The sequence below is a fragment of the Crinia signifera genome, chromosome 5, assembly GCF_055691185.1.
Source record: "Crinia signifera chromosome 5, ASM5569118v1, whole genome shotgun sequence".
Lineage (NCBI taxonomy): Eukaryota > Metazoa > Chordata > Amphibia > Anura > Myobatrachidae > Crinia > Crinia signifera.
Genome location: NC_139221.1, coordinates 253,479,990 through 253,502,825, shown reverse-complemented (window position 1 = coordinate 253,502,825; position 22,836 = coordinate 253,479,990). Strand labels below are relative to the sequence as shown.

The window sequence follows — 22,836 nt, the reverse complement described above, 5'->3', positions numbered from 1 at the left end:
AAAATAGAATGAAATTGGCCATCACATGTTCCATCCATATTTACACTGCACACATCCAAACGTAGAACAGGCTTCACATTTGTATTGTAGCCAGTGGCAGGAACGTGTTGTGATGCGATCACAAAGCTGCACAACACACATGAATCGGCAAATAAGAAAACACCCCATGCCTCTAACATCACCACCTACACTAAATCAAATTTCAACTCATTGTACACCTCCAATAGACTGGTGCATTCATGGTCTGGGGTGCACTTATTACATACTAATCATCATCTTCATAAAATGCACTGAAGCATGGTGATACTTCTATCCTCACATCTGTCATTTTTGACCCTGCCCTCCTACACCCCTCACGGTGGTGTGTTATCATAAGCATGTGTGTAGGTGACACAACAGAAATGGCAGTAAAATTGGGCACCTGGTACTGCAATTAGCAAAAACAAGCATAATGCACAAATATAATCTGACCCAAGCAACCAGTTAATTAATATCTGGCATACCGGGTAATGCATGAAGACCACTTTCTGTCTAACAGGCCCCCATTGTACTTACAGTGATACAAGCAATGACAGGGGTTATGGCAGAGGTGGTTTCGCAAATGGTCCAGGTTTTAAGTACAGCACAGTCGGTTTTATCAAATTAACTGAGATATTAATTAAGCCAGCTGTGGCTAAGCATGGATAGAATTATAACATGGACCATTGGGGTGACTTGAGGACCACAATTGGGAACCTGTGGGTTATGGGCTACCATTGCATTTATTAAAGGCAAAACCAACAAATTGAAACCTAACAATCTACTCGCTATCTTGGTTTTTAACATGTAAAAAAACAAAACATTCCGGTAAAAAGAAACGGTAAAAAAAAAAAAAACAATTAGATAGAACAGAAAATAGTTTTAGAGGAAATGGTAGAAAAAAAAACCCAATCAGATATAACAAAAATAGTTTTAGAGGGGAACGCAACAGCCCAGCTGGGAGGGGGATAGTCATTGGGTCACCAGCATGATGGTAGACAAGCATTAGGACGACATGACTTAAGGTTGACATGCATAAAGGTTTACATGACTTAAGGTCAACAGGGTCATGAGAACGACATGGGGTTTTTTACTGTTCGGAACCACAAGCATTCCGGATTTTGGAATATATATATATATATTTTTTCCATACTTACCTGGTCCCCTGGTGGTGCCCCGATGGTCCCCTGAAGGATCCTCTTCAGCAGGCTATCTCCAGTCCCAAGGGTGTATTGTGCAAGTGTGCGGAGTCGCCTGTGACATCATCGGCACATCTGCGCACTCGTGCAATGCACCCCTGGGACTGGAGATATCCTACTGAAGAGGATCCCGGTGGCCGCTGTGGACATCGGGGGACGAGGTAAGTATGAAAAAAACCCACTAAATATTCTGAAAAACCATGGTTTTTGGAATTTCGGTTTTTGGAATATACGGATAAGGGAGACCCCGACCTGTACTACAAATATATGTAATTATTACAAATTTAGAGAGCATGTAAAAAAAATGGAGGTGCACTTCTATTTGAAGTAATAAGTAATGCAGGTGGTAATAACACTGGTGGCTTAGAGCCAATGGCACTGCTACTTACAAACCTATCTAAAAAAAACCCTGCAGATTGATTTATTTGGTGACAGAAATGAAAAATAAATGTAATAACTGGAATAAGAGCCATGTGAAAAACATTTATCAGAAGAATGACAAATGTTCCTTGCATGAACACAAGGCCATTGCCCTCTTAGTTATTCCTGTATGTGTTACAGCTGCCATAAATCCAATTACTGGGACAGTGGGGGGGGAAATAAAAACAGTTGAAAAGATATTTCCACAAAAATCAATTAACCAAAAAAGTATACAATACGCATTTCTTCACTTGTAGTACTTAACATCTCTCCTTTCTAGCACTTATCCTACAGTTTGAGTCACATTTCTCGGTCTCTTACCAAAACCTATAGCAGCCACATGCTCGTGATATAATGCTGACCACAGGCTGCAACTAGTCCGCAGTGCACGGCACAGAAACCAAACTGGCCAATTATTATACACGGATAGAAATGACCGGGCAGCTGCTAGAACATCTAATAATCCTATCACATGGAAGAACTAACACAAGCCAAACACTTTTCTACAGAACATCTGCATGTTTCTTCACATGTTTTCTAATGCAATAAGTAGTGTCACAGGACATGACTCTAACAGTAAGAAGTATGACATCCAATTATACCTCTGATTAAAGACATCACATAACAGGAAAAGAACAGTGAAGGGACTGTGTGTTGTAATGACTGAAGTGGAAAACATGGTTATGGTCATTCCTGTTCGGTTTACCAAACTGGCAATGAGCAGTTTTATACACCACAATTTTCATGTGTAACCTCTGAGTGCCAACATCACTGTCAGATATATGCAAAATATCAGCTAAAAATGCTAGCATCGCTCATATTTGTTCAATTCAAATAAAAAATGTTGTGTAAAAAAAAAAAAAGATTATATTTCCTATATAAGGTAACCATTACAGGTCATTATGATGAATAAAAAGGTTTGCGTGGCAATTTTCACACCAATTTTGACAAATTTACTTGGCACTAAAAGGGTTAATTACATTAAGGCATCACCTGACTTGGGAACATCCCCACCCCAGCCATTCACTGCTCCCCACTGTAGGGCTTCCTACAGAGGGGGTTCCTGTGCTAGGACCTCTACATGGAAGAGCCGCCTGTCTGCAGCAGAGGGGGAGAAGACTTGCTCCAGCACTATGGGCCTTATTCTAGTTCACTCTTTCTGACAAAATCTTTCTTAGATGGACAAAACCATGTGCACTGCAGGGGAGCAGATGTAAAATGTGCAGAGAGAATTAGATTTGGGTGAGTTATTTTGTTTCTGTGCAGGGTAAATACTGGCTGCTTTATTCTTACACTGCAATATAGATCTCACTTTGAAGTAAAACCCCACCCAAATCTAATTCTCTCTGCACAAGTTGCATCTGCCCCACCAGCAGTGCACATGGTTTTGTCCATCTAAGAAGGATTTTGTCAGAAAGAGTGAACTAGAATAAGGCCCAATGTGCATATATGCAGGTATGTGTTGGAAAGGCTCCTTACCTCCTGTATCAGTGCATTATGTCGCAGCACTTTGCGTGCTTTCATGATACGCACTATAGCAGCTTGTAGGTACATTTTCCGGTCTTCATCTACAGCACTTCGGGTCTGTTCCACTTCCTGAGGATGGAAACAAAGCCAAATACACAAGTTAGTCTGCTCCCGATATATATTGCAATCTTATACTGCTGTAACAGAATGGGATATGGTCATTGGGTCTATAGCAAGTTGGTCGACAAGCGCTGGGTCGACATGGTTCTAGGTCGACACAAGCATTAGGACAACAGGGTCTATGTCGACAGTCAAACGGTCGACATGGTTTTTTCACTGTTTTTTTGAGCCGACATGTGCAGACAGGCGGTATTTCATGCCCTACCATCCACTATGGCGTGATGGGAGAGCAAATAGTGTGCCAAGCGCAGCGAGTCACCATGCCCGAAGCATCGCGAGTGATGCGGTGCACTTCAAACTGTGTCCATGTCGACATTTGGGTAAAAAAAAACAGTTAAAAACCCATGCCTACCTATTGACCTGTCGACTTAGTCCCATGTCGACCGACTTGCTGTAGACCCAACGATCCCAACCCAATAGAATGACTTAAAACATGGACATGGTCTGTGCAGGACAGATTGTATAGTCTTACATACAACACACATCCAGCATACTAGGTCAGCCATTACTAAAGCACTCCCACAGGGACTACAGCCAAACCATGTGACATATAGATCAGAATCCGTTTTATTGGCCAGGTATACTTTGGTATACTAGGAATTTGTTTCCGGTTACAATGCAATGGCCAAGAGACAACATAACAGGGGGAGAGTATACAATATACACAGACAACGTGGAGCACAGTGTGTATTATTGTATTAGATTAATGCAACACGCCTCTCAGATATGGGCACTTCAGCTCAGGTGTTCTTACGGTACATGCATTTATTGTTCACTGTCTCTCACATCATTCAACTTATACCCCAATATAGGACACAGGTATGGGCAATTGTGCAGATCAGCATTCACTTTCATTACATCCATAATTAAATATGAATATTCCACATAAAAGCAAGATGAAAGAAAATGTTCCAGTCAGTGAATAATCATATCCCATGACTGTAGAGCAATCCTTGTCTCACACCCTTTCCCTTTTACATTGCCAGAGCTCTGTAGCTAACCAGGGGCTTAACAGCAACAGCCCTGACTATACACCCCCCCCCCCCCCCCCCATCATCCTTCTACAACCCCACCCCACAAACACCTCTATACACTTTAAGAATCCACCTCAAAAATACCCTGAACTCTGGGACCTTATAACATACTCTGTAATGAGCTGCATTTTATGATGTTGTGTTGGGCTGCTATTTATGGTGTTATGTTTCCCCCTATGTGGTTATTTATCATCCAATATAGTATACAAAGACTATTATTTTTAATATAAAGAATACAAAGTGACCTACCAGAGAGAAGCTCCATTCTCCTCTCCAAAGCATAGACTCGTCAGCACACGTGGTTTGTGCCCCCTTGATGAGACGAAAGAAATTGAGAAGGAACAACTCCGACCCATGACCCACTGACACCCATTTATGACTGGACAAGCCTAGAGAATTACATGTCCTGCTTTCCTTACTGGCTGGGACAATAATGTTACACAATTAACAAAGATATATACATATAAATTTTATATCGGAAATTCAACTAAAGTACGATTCAAAAATTGTAGGTGTTTTTTCTTTGGAGCCTGCACCAGCGATGCCGCAATTGTATCTCTTCTCTACCTATAGAACTCGGGACTAGTGGCCCAATAACCCCTTTCATTCGTGTATTACACTGGTCAACTCGGTTATAAGCCAGTCATATTAAAGTGATTTTGGGGGAACGCGGATATGGATTCCAAGTACAACCTCAGATTTTCTAGTATGGCTCTAATTTTTGAGATACATGGATGAGAAACAAGAAAAACAAAAAACAAACCAAAAAAAATTAAAACAGACAATGTGAACTGCTCCACTGACAGATCAATATATAGAGGGGGAATGTCCTAGAAGTATCACAAAGTGAACCTCCAGAATACTAGCGTGTCTCACCTTGCATAATGTTCCGGTACATTACCATATGCACGTTATGGATATGTTCCCTATTAAATTAAGGGGGGAATTCAATTGTTTTATGATATCTAAACTAATGGGCATCTATCAAAGCTATCAATTGTTGCTATGAATATTAGCTGCGGCAGACACATTTCAGCTTACATCCCCCAGAGGTGGAAACTAAAATGTGCAAACAGTCGGCTGTTTGAGCACTCGTACAGCACTTTTCCCGCCGAGCCAATTGACTAATTGGGCACAATAATGAAAAGGCTCCCAAAACAATTTAATAGCTACAAAGGGCCTGATTCAGACCCCGTTCGCAAGGCTCCAATATTTGAAGATGAACAAAACCATGCTGCCTTGCTAACAGGTCTGACTCAGATCCAAAGCGTGCCCATTAATTAACCCCTTCACTGATAATCCCGAGAATTTTGCCCAGTGCCCAGACTGGCAAGCCCGGAAAAGTCTCGGGATTGCCACTGTTTAGCGCTGCTGAGTTGATGGCTGTACTCAGCTGGCTCCCTCTCCTCCGCCACGCCTCCTCCTCACCCCACCCCCCCTGCCTGTTGTATTACAGCCTGCGGTGCCGGCTTATGACAAGCCGGGTTGCCGCATGCAGGGACAGGGCGCCAAGCAGAGGCTGACAGTGTTCAGCGGCGCTGTCCAGACCCTACACACAGCGTGGTCTGTTTTTTTTTAGGTAGCGCTCCCCCTAAAAAAAAAAAAACCTCGCCCAGTGGTGAGTGCTACCTTACAAATAAAAATAAAATAAAAACACCACTGAAGGGGTTAATGCAGCTCTAAAGGTCCATTGCCAACTAGAAGATATTGGTCACAATATCGCTTAAAAAGAGCTTTCTGAGCGATATTGTGAACAATATCGCCTAGTGTGTATGCTAAAGACAGTCAGGCTGCCGCATGACCGTTGTCCCTCTTGAGTGCGGCATTAGCAAGTGTGTATGCACTTGCCGATGCATGCCCCCCCGCGCAGTCGCCAAGAACAGCATCAATGGGGATCTTCTAGTGTGTATGGGCCCCCCCAAGGTATCCGTTATCTCAAGAACTAGAGCCAATTCGAAAAAAACTTTTTTAATTCAGCAACCTGGATATACCCTAATTTTTCTGAAATATCTGAGGCAACTGAACATTGTATTTGTTGGGATGTTACATGTAATTATAGAGCCAAGTAAGATGCAGTGTTCAGAGATATATTTTTTGGAGTATGGATCATGGGATAGACCGTTTCTAGGTTGACAGTCAATAGGTCGACACATGAGCACATGGACCTTCAATTTTAGTGTAGCGTGTACCACCACAGTTAGCTTTGCTTATTATGCTCCGGGCCAGGTGTATTACTCCGCTACCGCAGAGCTTGGCACACTTTACCATTCCCAATGGCCAGATGCATCAAGCTTCAAAAAGTGATAAAATAGAGAGTGATAAACAGCCAGCCAATCAGCTCCTTACTGCTATGTTACAGGCTGGGTTTGAGAAATGACAGGTAGGAGCTGATTGGCTGGTTGATTATTACTATCTACTTTATCACTTTTTGAAGCTTAATACTGTACATGAAAAATACATGAAGCTTAATACTACGAAAAAAGTAAAAAAAAAAAAAAAGTTTTCATGCGTCAACCATTGCCATGTCTACCTTTTTCTTGTCAAGGTTGATCTAGCTCATGTCAACCTTTTGTTGTCAAAATATTGACTGCCAACCTACAGATGGAGCAGTTTTCATTCATCCCGACAACGCGCCGAGTCTGCATGTCTTGTCACGCCATTTGCCAAGACGGGGACGCGCAAGTTCCTGCGCAGCCCATTGCAGAGAAGGGGGCGCCGAGACAGGCATACACAGTGCGGTGTCGGGATGAATAAAAACAGCTCCATCTGTATCAATTGTAGACAGATCATCCGGATCCCATTCTTTGGTTCATCATTCTGGGCCAGATGTACTAAGCTTGAAAAGTGATAAAACGGAGAGAGTGATAAACCACCAACCAATCAGCTCTTACCTGTCATTTTTCAAACCCAGCCTGTGACATGGCAGGTAGGAGCTGATTGGTTGGTGGGTTATCACTCTCCATTTTATCACTTTTCAAGCTTAGTACATCTGGCCCTCTGTGTCCAGTTACTGCCAAATCCTTTATTGCTTGATACCAACAATCAAAGACTTATGGTGTGTACACATGGTGAGATTTAACATGAGATTTTGACTACATAGTCAAAATCGTATCAGGATTGCATATACATTGCATGGTGATCGAACAGGTTTTTAACCTTTCAAACTTGATGCAATGCGCGCTCAGCAAATATCGAATTGCGAAATAGACAGGGCAGCAATGGCTATATAGTGCAAATCAAATGTAGATAGCATGAATTGTATGTATATAGTACAGAGTTAGCAAAGATTGCATAGCAATTGAATCTTAAGTCCAATAGCAAGGGAATCTCACCATTTACACACACCATAAGAAGCAAGCACTAACTTGTCGTACAGACTAAGGTCCTTTAAAATAAAAGGAGAGACTATTAGTAGCTTATGTGGCGGTGTTTATAGCATAATCACACTTGTGAAGCAGTGAAAATACCGGTAGTTAATTTTTGGTTCATTTGTAAACGCCTTTAAAAAAAGTTTTTTTTTTCTTTGCCAAAAACATTACCATGGAAATCTATATCTAGAGGTCATTTTTCTTAAAGATTTCATGACATCTTGCTGCTGTATTAACACCAGATTACAAGATGTGGATGTGGTGCTCTTTTTCTTTAAAAAAAAAAAAAAAAATAAGGAAATAAAAAACAATTATTGGGAGAACAGGTCCCCCACGCAGGGGTCATAGGCCAGAGTGTGTGCTCAGCAAATGAATACTATGTGTGCCAGACTCAGCTATAACTTTGGAGGAAGAGGCTATGACCTAACTACTTCATAATTGAAGTTTATGGCTGGGCCCTTTACATCTAAGAAAGGATGGTGGATAAATGGGGGCATGTACTAAGCCATGGGTCCTCAAACGGCGGCCCTCCAGATGTTGTGAAACTACAAATCCCAGCATGCCTTGCCACAGTTTTAACACTCCCTTAAAGCAAAACTGTGGCAAGGCATGCTGGGATTTGTAGTTTCACAACATCTGGAGGGCCGCAGTTTGAGGACCCATGTACTAAGCCTTGGAAAGTGATAAAATGGATAGAGAACATACCAGCCAGTCAGCTCATAACGACCGTACCAATCAGCTTGTGTCATTTTTAGCATTTTATATGTGCCCCAAAGTACCAGCCAATCAGCTTCTAACTGCCATGCTAAACGCTATATTTGATAAATGACCTTTAGGAGCCAATTGGTTGGTAGGTTCTCTCTCTCGCTCCACAGCTTAGCACATCTGACCTATCATACGCACAGCCTAAACAAAATATACCCCTGTTAAGTTTACCTGAGAGCAAATAAGTGGCACCAAAGTGAAAATGTCCATCGGTTAGGCCAGGTACACACTGCAGCGATATTGACACGATATGTTGTTTCGGGCCGATTCGAAACGACATCAGCCTGATCGCTCGTGGGGACGCTAGGTTTTATGTGCTGCACATCTAACAAAATAAGGAGTTACTGTATATGCCACTAGGACCTTCAATACATCGCTCTATGTGTACCCAGGTTCTCATATGTCGGCCCAACATCTTTCCAGTGTGTACGCTGCCTTAGCCTGGCAATTAGCATACGTGAAGCAGCTGTGTGTGAAGGTCTTAGAACCCTTTTATAGATCATTCTAATAACCAAAAATTGATCTTAATAAGAAATTCGGGGGTTTTGCCAACTCTTCCATCAACAATAGGGGAGAAGTGGAATACAATGAAAGCCCAGGTCACTATGGGGTAGATGATGTAGTGATTAGAGTGTATAAGTTCGCATCACAACCAATCAGCTTTGAGGTAACATCCATCAAGTGCATTGTATAAAATTATATGTAGCAGCTGATTGGTTGCTATAGACCTGGGGTAGCCAACCCTAGTCCTCGAGAGCTACCAACAGTGCATGTTTTGCAGGTCTCCTCACAGAATCACAAGTGAGCTAATTAGCTCCATCTGTGTATCTTTTAAAATGTGTCAGTGATTAATGAGTGCAGCTGTGCAGCAGCTAGGTTGTCTGGAAAATGTGAACTGTTGGTAGCTCTCGAGGGCTAGGGTTGGCTACCACTGCTATAGACAATCTCCAGCTCACTTCTTCATACATGTATCCAACTCAATCTCCCTCTACTGACTAAGCCCTAGTGATGTATTTATCCTACAAAGAACATGGAGGACAAATGTATTTATGTATGATTCCACAGTTTGTTCCAGGTATACTTGGGAAGGGCCAAGTAACCTACAGGCCGACTTTAAATCATTCCAACTTGTATAGTGAACTGTGCAGAGTTTGCAAAGGATATACATAGAGATGTAATGTAAGAAAAATGGCAAAATAAGTGAAACAATTCATTAAATGTATAATGTAAAGGTCCAGAAGGCGTAATCTCATGCTTTTCTTCTGCCACTTATAGAGTCATACCACTCACAATGCACTAGACACTAGAGATACAATTCCAGAAAATGCTAACTCCCCATCATCCCTGTGAATGCCACCCAAGCCCAACTTTACTCATAAACCCCCTAACAAGTTACACAGGAATACTATGGGCAGCTCCTTCATCCACACCGAAATTTGGGGTGAGGGTATGGTGGGAAAACAGTTGGCAAAAATCTGAAAAATCCCCCAAACTGTGCAGATGTAGGAAATCATTAGCATTAATATGTTTTCAACAAAGTGCAGCTTCCATCTTTTCACTAATCTCCAAGTTACTCTCTTACTCCCTAATTTAATATACCGGTCTGCCTCTCCCCTTTAGGAATGTCCCTTTCTCCAGAGGTCTAGTGACTACTGTTTGTTTGTAATGCAGCATACTGTTTGCCTGAGATTGCCCACACAAGGTATGCAGAAACAAGGGACACAATATCTCACGAACTGAAGGACAGAGATATAACATTCTCTGTTTAAGACAGGCACAAGAAGAATATGTGGTATATGGCTATCTTTGAAAACCCGGTCCCCATTGTCATCAGTAGCAGTTCACTCACTATAGACAAGGACTCCACACATGCTCACACATACGCTGCCCTTCCTTCCAGTTCTAGCTCTCAGAGAAAATGTGCATCTTTAAGTATGGGGTATATTTTAGGAAGCATTTTCTCTCCAAAAAAACATTGACGCTTCATAAATACTGGGTTAAATTAGCCATATAAAAATAAAAAATAAAAGATGGCTGTCTGTTCGGCAAGAAATTAACTCAAACCATAATTTCTATAAATGGAACCAGAATACAGTAAAGGAAAACACATTCATACCCTCACTGTTGTAGAGATGATCTAATACATACAGTTAATCAGAGTATGTTGTATAATAATGCTGCTATTAAATAGGACACAGAAATATCTCAGTCCATTCTCATTTCATTAAACCAGGGTCATTTAATAGAACTGTGGGTGGGGAGGTCGTTTTTTCCATTATCAGTTACAAAAGAAACCACCAGCTGAGAGGAAGGACACACCGTAAACTACGTCCCTACATAGATAAAAAAGTCACCCGGTAGAATGAACTTACTTGTGGGGTGTCCTTCTGCATTGGTGTAGTGATTTTGAATTTTGTCCTTTTACTGCTGAACGTCATATTTAATGAAAACATTGATTCACCGTCCACTTCTTCCTATATTGGAGGAAACAAAGTCAGATGCTAGCCATGCACTTTAATGGTCACTGCATGCATGACTAAACCATGTGTTCCAACGGTTACACTCCACTTTCATCACCTGCGCTGTACCCACTTTTGGGTGAGAGAGTAGCAATGAGGCAGGGGGGAGGGGTGACCATGGCAAATGCAGTGAATGGGGCCTGGAAGGTCAGTAAGTGTTTAGACTTTTACACCTCTCCAGGTTTCCCTTACAATGGATTGGTGCTGGTGTGTGCATATTTTTAGAATGCCTAATACGGCAAATCATGCAATGCAATTCCATGGGGAGCAGACCTTGTCACAATCATGGTTTATCATCTTGACATCTAGTAGAGACTTGATGGTTTTGGTCAGCTCTTTCTCATTCATCTGAGTACTGTCTTGTAGCTCCTTGTAGGTGACAGATTCACTGTTGTTGAAGGCAAGAAGGACAGCCATTTGGTATGTAGTTACCATGGCTACGTAGGGCTTAGACAGGTAATTCATTTTTACTTCACCTGTTAATAAAGTACAAAAACCTATAAGACCACATGCGACAAGGTTGCGACTTCAGAATGATTTAACAAGCAATCTATGTAAACTAACTTTCCTTCCCGGTATAAGTAAGTACAGTATTCTTATATTTGCCAGTAGATGCAGAGAATAAATTGGGTGAATTCAGTATATCTGGCCTGTGAGGGCTCTCTGGTTCTGTAAATGAAGTCACAACACTTTCTGACTAGACAGAACAGGGCTTTACTTCATTCAAGTATAGACAATCTAAAAACTCAGTATACATCAAACTCCTTCTCTTTATGCCGTTCTCCCATAGTGAATGTAACGGCTAGACTCTACACCAGTTCCCTGGTAGCGTGGGAAAGACAGATTCTCATGCCCAAGGCATATAAACCTAGATTGCAATCTCTGTAACTGGGTCTGAAACATGCGATGCATACAGGCAAGTACATAATAAGTTCTGTAGAACATGAAAAAACCCACAAATAAATGCAATTAGCGTACTTGTATCTACTCACAGCCACTTGTTTACTTATCATTATGAATAACTGAAATATGTTTAGAGTAAAAGACCTCAATTAAGCTTGTTTAAGAAAATGTAAGTGATCACTTGAAGGATTGGGCAAAGAGGGTGCATGATGTTACTTAGAACTTCTAACAAGACATATAGGGCCTTATTCTAGTTCACTCTTTCTGACAAAATCCTTCTTAGACAAAACCATGTGCACTGCAGGGGGGTAGATGTAACATGTGCAGAGATAATTAGATTTGGGTGAGTTATTTTGATTATGTGTAGGGTAAATACTGGCTGCTTTATTTGTACACTGCAATATAGATCTCACTTTGAAGTAAAACCCCACCCAAATCTAATTCTCTCTGCACAAGTAACATCTACCCCAACTGCAGTGCACATTGTTTTGTCCATCTAAGAAGGATTTTTTCAGAAAGAGTGAACTAGAATAAGGCCCATTGTACCAGACACCTCTCTTGTAGCCTGCCCCAAAGTGTTTCAGGTATTTTACAATGTAAGGCACCATACACACTAGAAGACAAAGTGAAAGATATCTTTCAAAAAGTCAGTTCAATATCAATATAGTAAGGAAAGGGAAGAGCAGGTCAAAAGTATCCATGCCACACAGTTATGGTGTCATGTAAGTGATGGGATATTGCTTTTATGTGTTTAATACACTTTCAAATCTAAGGTTATTGAAAGCTTGCATAATATGCAGTACTCCACGAACAGATGTAAAACAAAAATGACATGTTCACCAACATTAAGGAACTTTAACCCAACAAAGTAAGCTGCCCTTACCTGTACAGAGATAGTGCAACCATGTCAGCTTTCTGCCACTGAAATGCTGGTTGTAAAATAATTCAAACTGGAAAACAAAGTACAGATTGTATAAACAGGTCACAGTAACGCCTCTTATACGCATTGCTAGTCTTGGTTAAGTTAGTTGGTAAGGGAAGCAGTAAGGACGGGCAATTGTCCCAAAGGGAATTCGGACCATCAAAAGATCAGAAGACATGACCAAAATCCAGCAGGAACGGATATTGGCATCACGAAAGTTGCACTTTAGGGGTATACAATTTAGGGGTATATATATTTAAGGGCAGGGCTATTTTTCAGCAGGCTCCAGCAGGAACTGAGGCCCTTATACTAGTTCACTCTTTCTGACAAAATATTTCTTAGATGGACAAAACCATGTGCACTGCAGGTGAGGCAGGTGTAAAACCCCACCCAAATCTAATTATCTCTGCACAAGTAACACCTGCCTCACCTGCACTGCACATGGTTTTGTCCATCTGAGAAATATTTTGTCAGAAAGAGTGAACTAGAATAAGGGCCTCAGTTCCTGCTGGAGCCTGCTGAAAAATAACCCTGTTTAAGGGTGCCGGCGAGCAGTGCCGATAGCTTGCGGTTAGGAGTATTCAATGCCGTCCCCTTCACTCGCAGTTTCCACCTCCCTGGTTCTTCTCAGCGAGGTGGAAACTGCGAGTGCGGCCATCAAAACGGCGTGGCTCGCTGCATTTGCGGCGAACCTCGCCATCTAAGTGAATACTGAATACATATTTCTGGAACACTGAATACAGCAAGCGTCCGGTGAGGGGGTTTGACGGCGAGGATGGATTGTTTTTGGCGATCCTTGCCGAAAACAAGCCATTCTCACCATACAAACCTCCTTGCTGGCCTCATTGAATATACCCTTTAGTGTTAACAATAATGTGTGATTCATTACAGAAATAAAATTTGGATTGTTGGTTGGTACTCTGAATCCAGAACCTAGGAAGTGATAATTAGACTTGTTATATGATGCTGTACGGGTTTCACCTGACGTGTGTGGGTCACGGGATCAATGAAACACACAAGCACAGATCAAATCACATAAGACAGACCCCATAACAACATGCGTGTACTGCACGCTTCCATATCTATGGGATTCGGAATGGAAACTGACTGTTGATGACCGCAGTGACAGACAATGGAGTAATTATTTACATAGCATACACATTACATAGCACTTTTTCACAGAGGATATTCAGTCATACGGATCAGTCCCTTCCCCTGCCAGTATATTTTTGTAGCATGGAGAAAAATGCAGCACCTTAAGAGAACACAAGGCCTATCTGGGATAATATGTACACTTCCAGTCCTGTGAGACATTAATACTACAGTAACTACTGCCAAACAGGTAGTATCAGAATAACTCACCATTTGAACACTCTTTTCCAGTTCCTGAGGGATGGCAAACGTGGAGGATGGGGCCTGAGTCAGCGGCCAGGCACCTGCCTGAAAGATAACAATGCAGATCTTATAGACAGCCATATAGAACAGCAACTGCACAAGGGAGACACCTCCCCGAGAACACTGTAATGGTACAGATTACCGCAGAGAGTATACATTAATGCAATGGAACCATTTCATTGTGATCTGTGTAATGTCCCAACTGTACTGCACCAATGTTCTACATCCTATGTTGGCGACTCTAGCAATGACTATTAAAAGCATAAAATTTCCCTTTTCATCCGTTCCTTAATGTTTTTCAAGAGGTGGAGAGTTCTAGGTGCAAATATGCCTGGGTGCAGAGTTTGCCATTTAAACACTGCAGGGAAAATGGTTATAGGTCATTCGTTCAACCAAATTAAGGTCAACTTGCATTGGGTCGACTACTGAAGGTTGACCGGGCTTCATGAAAAAGGTTGACATGGTCAAAAGGTCAACACTGGGAAGGTCGACAAACGTTCACTTTTTTTTGTCCCGAATGTTGACACAGTCAACATGGAAACCGTAAAAGTGCACCGCATCCCCTCACATGGCTCGCTACACTATTGTATTCTCCCTCCACGCTCTAGTGCAGAAATGGGGAATCTTCGGCACCACAGCTGTTGTTGAACTACACATCCCAGCATGCCCTGCAACAGTTTTAGTATGGCCAAATAGCAAAACTGTAGCAGGGCATGCTGGGATGTGTAGTTCAACAACTGGAGGGCCGAAGGTTCCCCATCCCTGCTGCTGTAGTGGATGGTAGGGCATGAAATACCGCCTGTCGGCACAAAAAGAATCGTGAAAAACTCATGTTGACCTTTTGACTATCGACCTTTCCATTGTCGACCTAACGCTTGTGACGACCTTAGCCATGTCAACCTTTTTCATGTTTCGAACTAAGTCCTGTCAATCTTCAGTGGTCGAGACCAAATGCATGCCGACCATAATGGTGTTGACCTAATGACCCCCACAGGCAGATACACGACACATAACTGACACTTCAGCACAGCTACATGGAGCATATTGCCTATATGTAAAGCCAGAAAAATAAACCAAAGTTCCCAAGAATGCAACTACTAGAAGGGAGTATCCCTGGAACAATAACAAGGTATAATATAACAGCCATAAACCGCCAGGATAAATGTTAGTTTAACTTTGCAACCATCCTGGCTTTGCTGAGAAAATCGATGTGACTGGAAGCTGGAAGGGTTTTACTGATCTAGCTGTTGTTGGCCTCAACAGTAAACCTTCCACACAGCGATCATCAGGATGGCCGGCGGCACGTTCTCTATGCTTCTGGCAGGTACGTAATAGGCAAAGTGTGGATGAGAGTGCACACGCATACAGTATATATAGCAGCAAGCAGCATATATAGTTCTAGTCTATATTGAACAACAGAAGACATTCTTTAGTATAGAGGTGCGGACAGATCTGTGTTCATCCGTTAACAAGTCAGGTACGAATAGGACATGATTGCTGATGGCACCTTCATATCAGGCGCCAATCTATGCATTACATCTTAGCTGCCAAACCCGTTCTACATTCTAGTTACTACTGACAAAGGCACACGTTACACTATGGGGTAGATTATCAATAAAGGTCGGTTTGCATGAAAATCTAACTAAAACAATATTGTGTTTCAATGGCCAAAAACATATACATTTTAATAAATTTCATCTGGAAACCATTTGAAATCTGAGCGGTCTGCCTGTTGTGGGGACACGGAGTTTGGGGTTTTTATGTGTATGTATTTACTAACACTTAAATATCTGTGTAAATAACCTGTTTGTGAAAGTGTGTTACAGCCTGACATCAATTTAGAATTATTTTAATTGGTTTAAAATTAGACCAAATGTTTTCATTTAGCCCTAATATCAGTGAATATTTTCTGTATAATAGAATAAGAATTATAACAAGGACACGAATCACTGACCAATGAATGGCATTTTTAGGACTAAGAACACGCAGGCAAGTTACATTAAACAAACTTCAAATGAAAGCCTACATAATAATATAAAAGGACATTTTTATCCCTTTAAGGCAGGGTTGGGGAACCTATGGCCCTCCAGCTTTTGTTGAACTACACATCCCAGCATGCCCTGCTATAGTTTTGCTATTTCACCATGCTAAAACTTTTGCAGAGCATGCTGGGATGTGTAGTTCAACAAAAGCTGGAGGGCCGAAGGTTTCCCATCCCTGCTTTAAGGCTTTAGCCATTAGTACAGCATGGAAAAGGAACAGTAAATAGGTTTGTTTACCAGATCCCCTTATGTATGAAAGGATTTCCCACAGTGTATGCATAGGTTTATTACTCGATTGTAAGCTTGCAGCAGGGCCCTCCTACCTCCAAGTCTGTCTGTTGTTACACAGTTTGTCTTATCACTGTCTACTATTGTAAAGCGCAACGGAATCTGCTGCGCTATATAAGAAACTGTAAATAAATAAATTACTCCAGTTTATTAGAGTAATGTTGGGAGTCACAAAGGCAGACTCTCCTGGTCCTACATATGCTGAACTGCACACAATATACAGAACAACCAACCATATGAACATACTGGGTAGTGACTGCATTATAGAAAATCAAGCATGGAATGAACAGAGAAAGTATTTATTTTGTGTTCTCTGTAATATGTACTATATCTAGGTGTAAATAAAAAAACAAAGGTAAATGTATTAATTCAACATGGAAACAGGTTTATGGGAAAATGACAGATCTATTTTGCCTAGTGTTTCTACTATATCCCCTTTAGAGTGTAAGTTCTAGTGAGTAGGGCCATGTCCTATTTATTTTCTTCATATAAATACTACTAGTTAAAAAGCCTGTCAAAATGACGGCTTCTGCAATGTACTTTCACTTTGAGCTGTGACCATTTTAGCCCACAAACTCTCCACCCCATCTCCAGTCTCTACCTGCTTCTACCTTTAATTGCTAATCGGTTTCAAACGGATGCAGGACCATTTGTCTACAACAAGAAGATAGACAGCCATTAGTTCGACAACTCAATAGGTTGACATGCCATTAGGTCGACAGTCAAAAGGTAGACATGGGGTTTTTCACTGGGTTTTTTTACCCAAATGTCTACACAGTCGACATGGACACAGTTTGAAGAGAACCGCAGCCCCTCGCATCGCTCGCAATGCTTCGGGAACGGTGCCTCGCTGCGCTCGGCACACTATTTTATTCACACACCTCGTCCTAGTGGATGGTAGGGCATGAAATACCGCCTGTCGGCACATGTCGGCTCAAAAAAAGTGAAAAACCCAAGTCGACCTTTTGACTGTCGACCTAATGGCAGTGTCGACCTAATGGCAATGTCGACCTAATGGCATGTCGACCTAATGGCATGTCGACCTAATGGCATGTCGACCTAATGGCATGTCGACCTAATGGCTGTCTATGTTCTTGTTGTAGACAAATAGTCCGGATACCTTTCAAACTTGCTGGATATGGAGAGAGGGAGCTGTGACATTGGGCAGTATTCAATGCAAAATATCTCCATGTGCAGCGAATCCTGTTTAGGATTCACTGCACACTCGCTGTGTTCCGGAGGGCTGGCTGCCACTCGCTCTCCCTGTATTCAATGTTGGAGGGGCGAGTTGCCCCTTGCGGCGAATCTTAACCCCTGCAGCGGACGAGCGTCCACGGCAGGGAGCCGTGGGACGGTGGCAAGCAGGGAGATTGAAGTCTCCCTCAGAAATTTTGTGGAAGGGAGGAGGGCTCCCTGGGACCCAGGCAGCACAAGCTGCCGCCCCCCAGAGCCAGCAGACCGGGTATAGTCACTGCTCCCAATCATGCATATGTAATGATCGGGTGCAGTGAATATATGAATATCTAATGAGCAGCTCGGCTCCCGGCCCCCTGCTGGCTGCACTGTGTAAAAAAAAAAAAATATATACATATATATTTTTTTTTTTAAATGCTATAAGCTATAAGCACATGAATAAAAATAGCATGCCCCTTCACAGAATAAAATTACTGATTTTTTTTACACCAAAATTAAAACAAAAACCTTTTATTTTAATAGTTCACATTCCACTTCTCAATGAAAAGATGGAGAATTGCTACACGGAGAGAAACAGCGAAAATCACTTAGACGGCGAGAAGTGCACGTTGAATAGGGTTGTTCGCTTTTTGAGACCAAAATTCTCCATCCAACGCGAGAAAAGCACAAACTCGCCATAAAACACGGCAAATTTTTCTCATTGAATACTGCCCATTGTCCCTTCAAAAATTAGCACACAAAAGGAGTAACTTGGTCCATTCAGTGGCCTCCAGTGGTCACGGTTGGTACGTCACCTCACAGAAGTTAGGAGTAGTTAGCCTATAGATTTACATACTGTAAATTTGTAACGAAATTGTTCATATCAGTCTGTACTTTTGTAACTTTTTAGTTATCCCCCTTGTACGGTACTAAGGAAACTTTGTGACACATTCTAAATAAAATATGACAATTAGCTTTATCTGTATAACACCAAGGGCTCATTATCACCAATGCAGTATTCACATGTATTTTTAATAAACAGAAAATCCATTGATTCTCTAGACAATGAATACCAGTCAGTATAGTTATACAAGCACATTTAAATGCAATTGCATTTTATTTTTGCTCCATAAAATCAATTACATAAAGATGTTAAACATCCTGTTAAAGAGCATGCAGGGGTGTATCTAGGGGTCTCAGTGCCCCTGACAAATTAAGGGACCCCCCCCCCCTATATTCTAAACAGGGATGGTGTGGCACCAAAATATAAATGGATGTTGTTACCTATTAGTACCAATTCAAATTACACCACACAGTAAGCAACCTTATTCATATTACACCACACAGTAGTGTCTGTTATTCACATTAGACCCTACATTAGTCCCTTTCGTTACATACCACACAACAGTCAAGTTACACAATAGTGTCCCTTATTGGGAGGTCCCAATGTATGCATTGGGACCTCCCTTATTGGGAGGTCCCAATGTCACCTCCCAATGTATGCATGGATGCAGCTTGGAATGGGTGGTTGGTAGTTATTACACAAAGACTGGCTGCACTGTGGTATAATGGGGCAGGCCTTTTTTATAGACTTAAATCCATCTAGTAAGTTATGTAGTTTATTATGCTAGACTACAGATGCAACAGAATACTAATCTACACAGATATAAAGCATAGTATACAGAACGTGTGTCTGTATGTGTACAGAGAGGGGTGTGGGGAGTCATTAGAAAATGAAGAACAAAAACAAGCCACTATTGAGAATGTGCAGATGCTGCATTTGACATTTAGTTCTTGGAGTGAATGTGCGGAGATGGGGATGTGACACCAATACTGCCCCATACCATAGCCACCACCCACTTCCCTTTATACAGAGGACAGCGGATCCTTGAACAGACAGACACGCTCTCATTCACTGGCCACGATACCTACAGATAACTCGTTAAACAGTAGCCAATCAGTGCCAGAGGCCATGTGCGTTTCGAGCATCGCTTCAGCTGGGATACGCCCACCCTGCACTCTCCCAGGGTAGCCAGAACAGGATACTGGACACTCTTTCAGTTTGCCACTCACGGCAGCAGCTGCTTATCGATGGCACTCCTCACTGGGTGGACACCGGCAGGCTCACTACACCCTGATACAGGTGGCAACACTGGGCAGGGGCCATTACCCGCTTTGGCCGGTGCCCCTGGCAAGTGCCATCCTGACCAAGAGGTATCTACGCCACTAAATGCATGTACACATCTAAAATAAAGTCTACCTGTAGTAGAAATACAGTGGAAAATGATGACCACTCACCTGTAATACGTATATCTGAAAGCTGATACCCAGGTCTATAATGGTGTCTTGATTCTTGATGAAGTTGTTAAACTTGTTGTTGAGATCAGTGCTGACGCTCATGTCTGTATACATTCGATGCAGCTTGCTGGTAAACTCGTACCCACATGCTTGCTGTAACGATATGCTAAGTATTAGTCGCTACTCAAACTGACCCGAGCACAGTCATATCTCCCACCATTCATTCTTAAGATGTCGGCTAGAGTTTGTTGTGGTGGAGAATACAAAAATGCAATAATGCAGGATGGGTTTATTTGAAACAGATTGAAAGCAAGTGCTTGACACAGATCATTCCAATTAGCTGAAGAATAGTCTAATTCAAAGCATGTAAAGGACTCAGTATTTTATCTGGCTATTATCCAGTAACAGATTAACTCCCAGCGTGCTGTAAGCAGTCCAGGACATTACAGAATGACAAACACACACCAGCCTAAAAAGCAAATATAATGTCTGAGTCCAAACTAACTTTTACTGTATGACTAGAAGCCTTTGCTATGTTCCCCTCACATGGGTGGGCTTTTGTTTAAGTTACAGATCATTATTTTTGTGTACATAAGCTCAGCAGCCCAGTGCCTGTACCACAGACTTTATCAAACTCCATCTCTCCAGCTGTTGTGCAACTATAACTCCCAGAATGCTCTGCAAGTCCAACGAATGACAGAAAATGTGTGGAATGAAAGTAGAACAAGTAAATGGCCAAAAATTGTTCAATCCTCTGCTCAAGGAGTCTTAAAAGTGTCACTCTGCCATGTCTGCTATATATACTACTTTGTCTAACAAATAGTATTATACACACACACACACACACACACACACACACACAACACGCTGTAACTGGAATAAAACTTAACATTACCTTTAATTTATTGATCATTGTCTCTTCAGAGTCCATCGACATTGACAAACCATGAATTAATCGTTTTGCCAACATTCTAGCATAGAACTAAAAGGCACAACACAACAGACAATAAAAATACAAAGTTTAGCAATCAGAGTGCAAAGCACAGAAATACATGAGAGGAATAGATTATCTTTATATGGGATTTAGTAGGCCAATCATATGAAATATCAAAATTGTTCTGCATTTACTATTTTGGAAAGCCGCAGCTTAGTAAATATACCCCATGGTCTTCGGGACACTGTGGGTTTTCATCAGCTATCTCAAACGTAAAGTTAACGGGCATTAACCAGCCTTTCAGGTGAAGTCGGGAGGCTAATTGAATAGAACCCCACGTTAAAGTTTGAGACTAGCCCCAATAAATAATATAGTATACGGACTTTCAGTACATTAATTCATTTGACTGATAAGACAATGTTGTGAGAGAACATTAGTCCAAGCATTAAAGCTCCAACTCTTTTGAAGACAAAAATTCTGCATATGCAAAAAACATTCCACTTTTTTCCCCTCCTGCCTTTAATCCAACTCAGTTGTGAGAGAACTGCTTACATATTTTAACATATCCATGCATTTCTATTGATAGAAACAACTTGCCTTTTCTGTTGCCCATTAATTCAACTTAGCTGTGTGAGAATTTCTAACGTACACTAACCCTTGCTTGCATGTGCTTAGAAATTGGCAATCAGCTGACTCAAATGTGAATATATTTTATTGATTTTTTTTATTGTCCGCTTTAGAAGTATATTGTAATAATTATTTTATTGTATATTACATTTATTGCTACAGTCTTAAACAGCACAGTCTTTATATTTTCCGGTTTCTTGGTGTTTGGTATTAAGGGCTGAGTATCCCTTTAAGACCGCAGCAGATTGAGATTGCTAACAGACCTACTCTCAGGATTTCTTTTTCGCCCCAATAATTGCCCACGGTAAAGTACAGCGGGTAACTGAATATTGTCCTGAGCATCGCTGTTGGTCTCATTTATATCCTACATTACATCATAAACAAATCCTGTCAGTTTCATAGAAGAAATATCTCTAAAATCAGAATTCATCTCACAAAAGATACTGCAAACCTTTATTACATAACACTGACAGTTGTTGGCAATGACAAATAAGTGTGCCTTTAATTTAGTGAAAAGATTGTGTGGGGTCACATTCAGTACAATTACAGTCCCTCAATCAATGTGTGTAGATGATTAATCTCTTATGCCAAAGTATATACACATTAAATTCACCCAAATGCAAAATTATAGTAGGACAGAAGTTTTATTTCTTCTTGGGAAAATGTTACTTTAAATACGTATAAACTAGGGAAGCCAATCCCGGGGATCGGGATTGAAAAATGCTCAATCCCGGGATTGGCTTCCCTGATTAAAAAAAATGCCCCGGCCGCCCCGCATATTCACTTACATGTGTGGCGGGTGAGGCCGGGTAGGGTGGGCTGCTTCTCCGGGAGCTGGGAAGGCGACGGGTAGGGTGGGCTGCTCCTCCGGGAGCTGAGCTGGGCAGGCGGCGGGTAGGGTGGGCTGCTCCTCCGGGAGCTGAGCTGGGCAGGCGGCGGGTAGGGTGGGCTGCTCCTCCGGGAGCTGGGCAACCGTGCGATCAGTGTGGTGGGCTGTGCAACCTGCGCAGCGTGACCTCTGACATAGTCATGCTGCGCAGAGACGCTCTGCCGGGCACGGGAGAAGCCGGGCAGCGTCTGAGCAGGGTCTCAGACGCTGCCCGGCATTAGACTGCACATGCGCAGTCTAATACCGAAATCCCGGGATTGGAGAGTCCAATCCCGGGATTGAAATCCCGGTGTTTTTAGGGCCAAATCCAGGGATCCCGCCGATCCCGGGATTGGCCACCCTAGTATAAACCCACTGAAACAATACCAGCATCTAATATTCCTCTTTGTGTAGGC

General features: G+C 41.9%; 1 protein-coding gene across 4 annotated transcripts in view; it reads right to left on the bottom strand.

Moving 5' to 3' along the window:
- Positions 1-22,836, bottom strand: part of CUL2 (cullin 2) — a 70,016-nt gene that overhangs the window by 4,664 nt on the left and 42,516 nt on the right. For 3 of the 4 annotated variants that reach the window (XM_083188821.1, XM_083188820.1, XM_083188822.1), the window contains exons 14-21: positions 20,887-20,973; positions 19,992-20,144; positions 14,158-14,235; positions 12,757-12,823; positions 11,244-11,446; positions 10,824-10,925; positions 4,568-4,630; positions 3,117-3,233 (exon numbers count right to left, since the gene is read on the bottom strand). In XM_083188821.1, coding sequence (XP_083044947.1) covers positions 3,117-3,233; positions 4,568-4,630; positions 10,824-10,925; positions 11,244-11,446; positions 12,757-12,823; positions 14,158-14,235; positions 19,992-20,144; positions 20,887-20,973 — 870 coding nt within the window. The remainder of the gene's footprint in view (positions 1-3,116; positions 3,234-4,567; positions 4,631-10,823; positions 10,926-11,243; positions 11,447-12,756; positions 12,824-14,157; positions 14,236-19,991; positions 20,145-20,886; positions 20,974-22,836) is intronic. The other variant, XM_083188823.1, reaches the window with a different exon arrangement.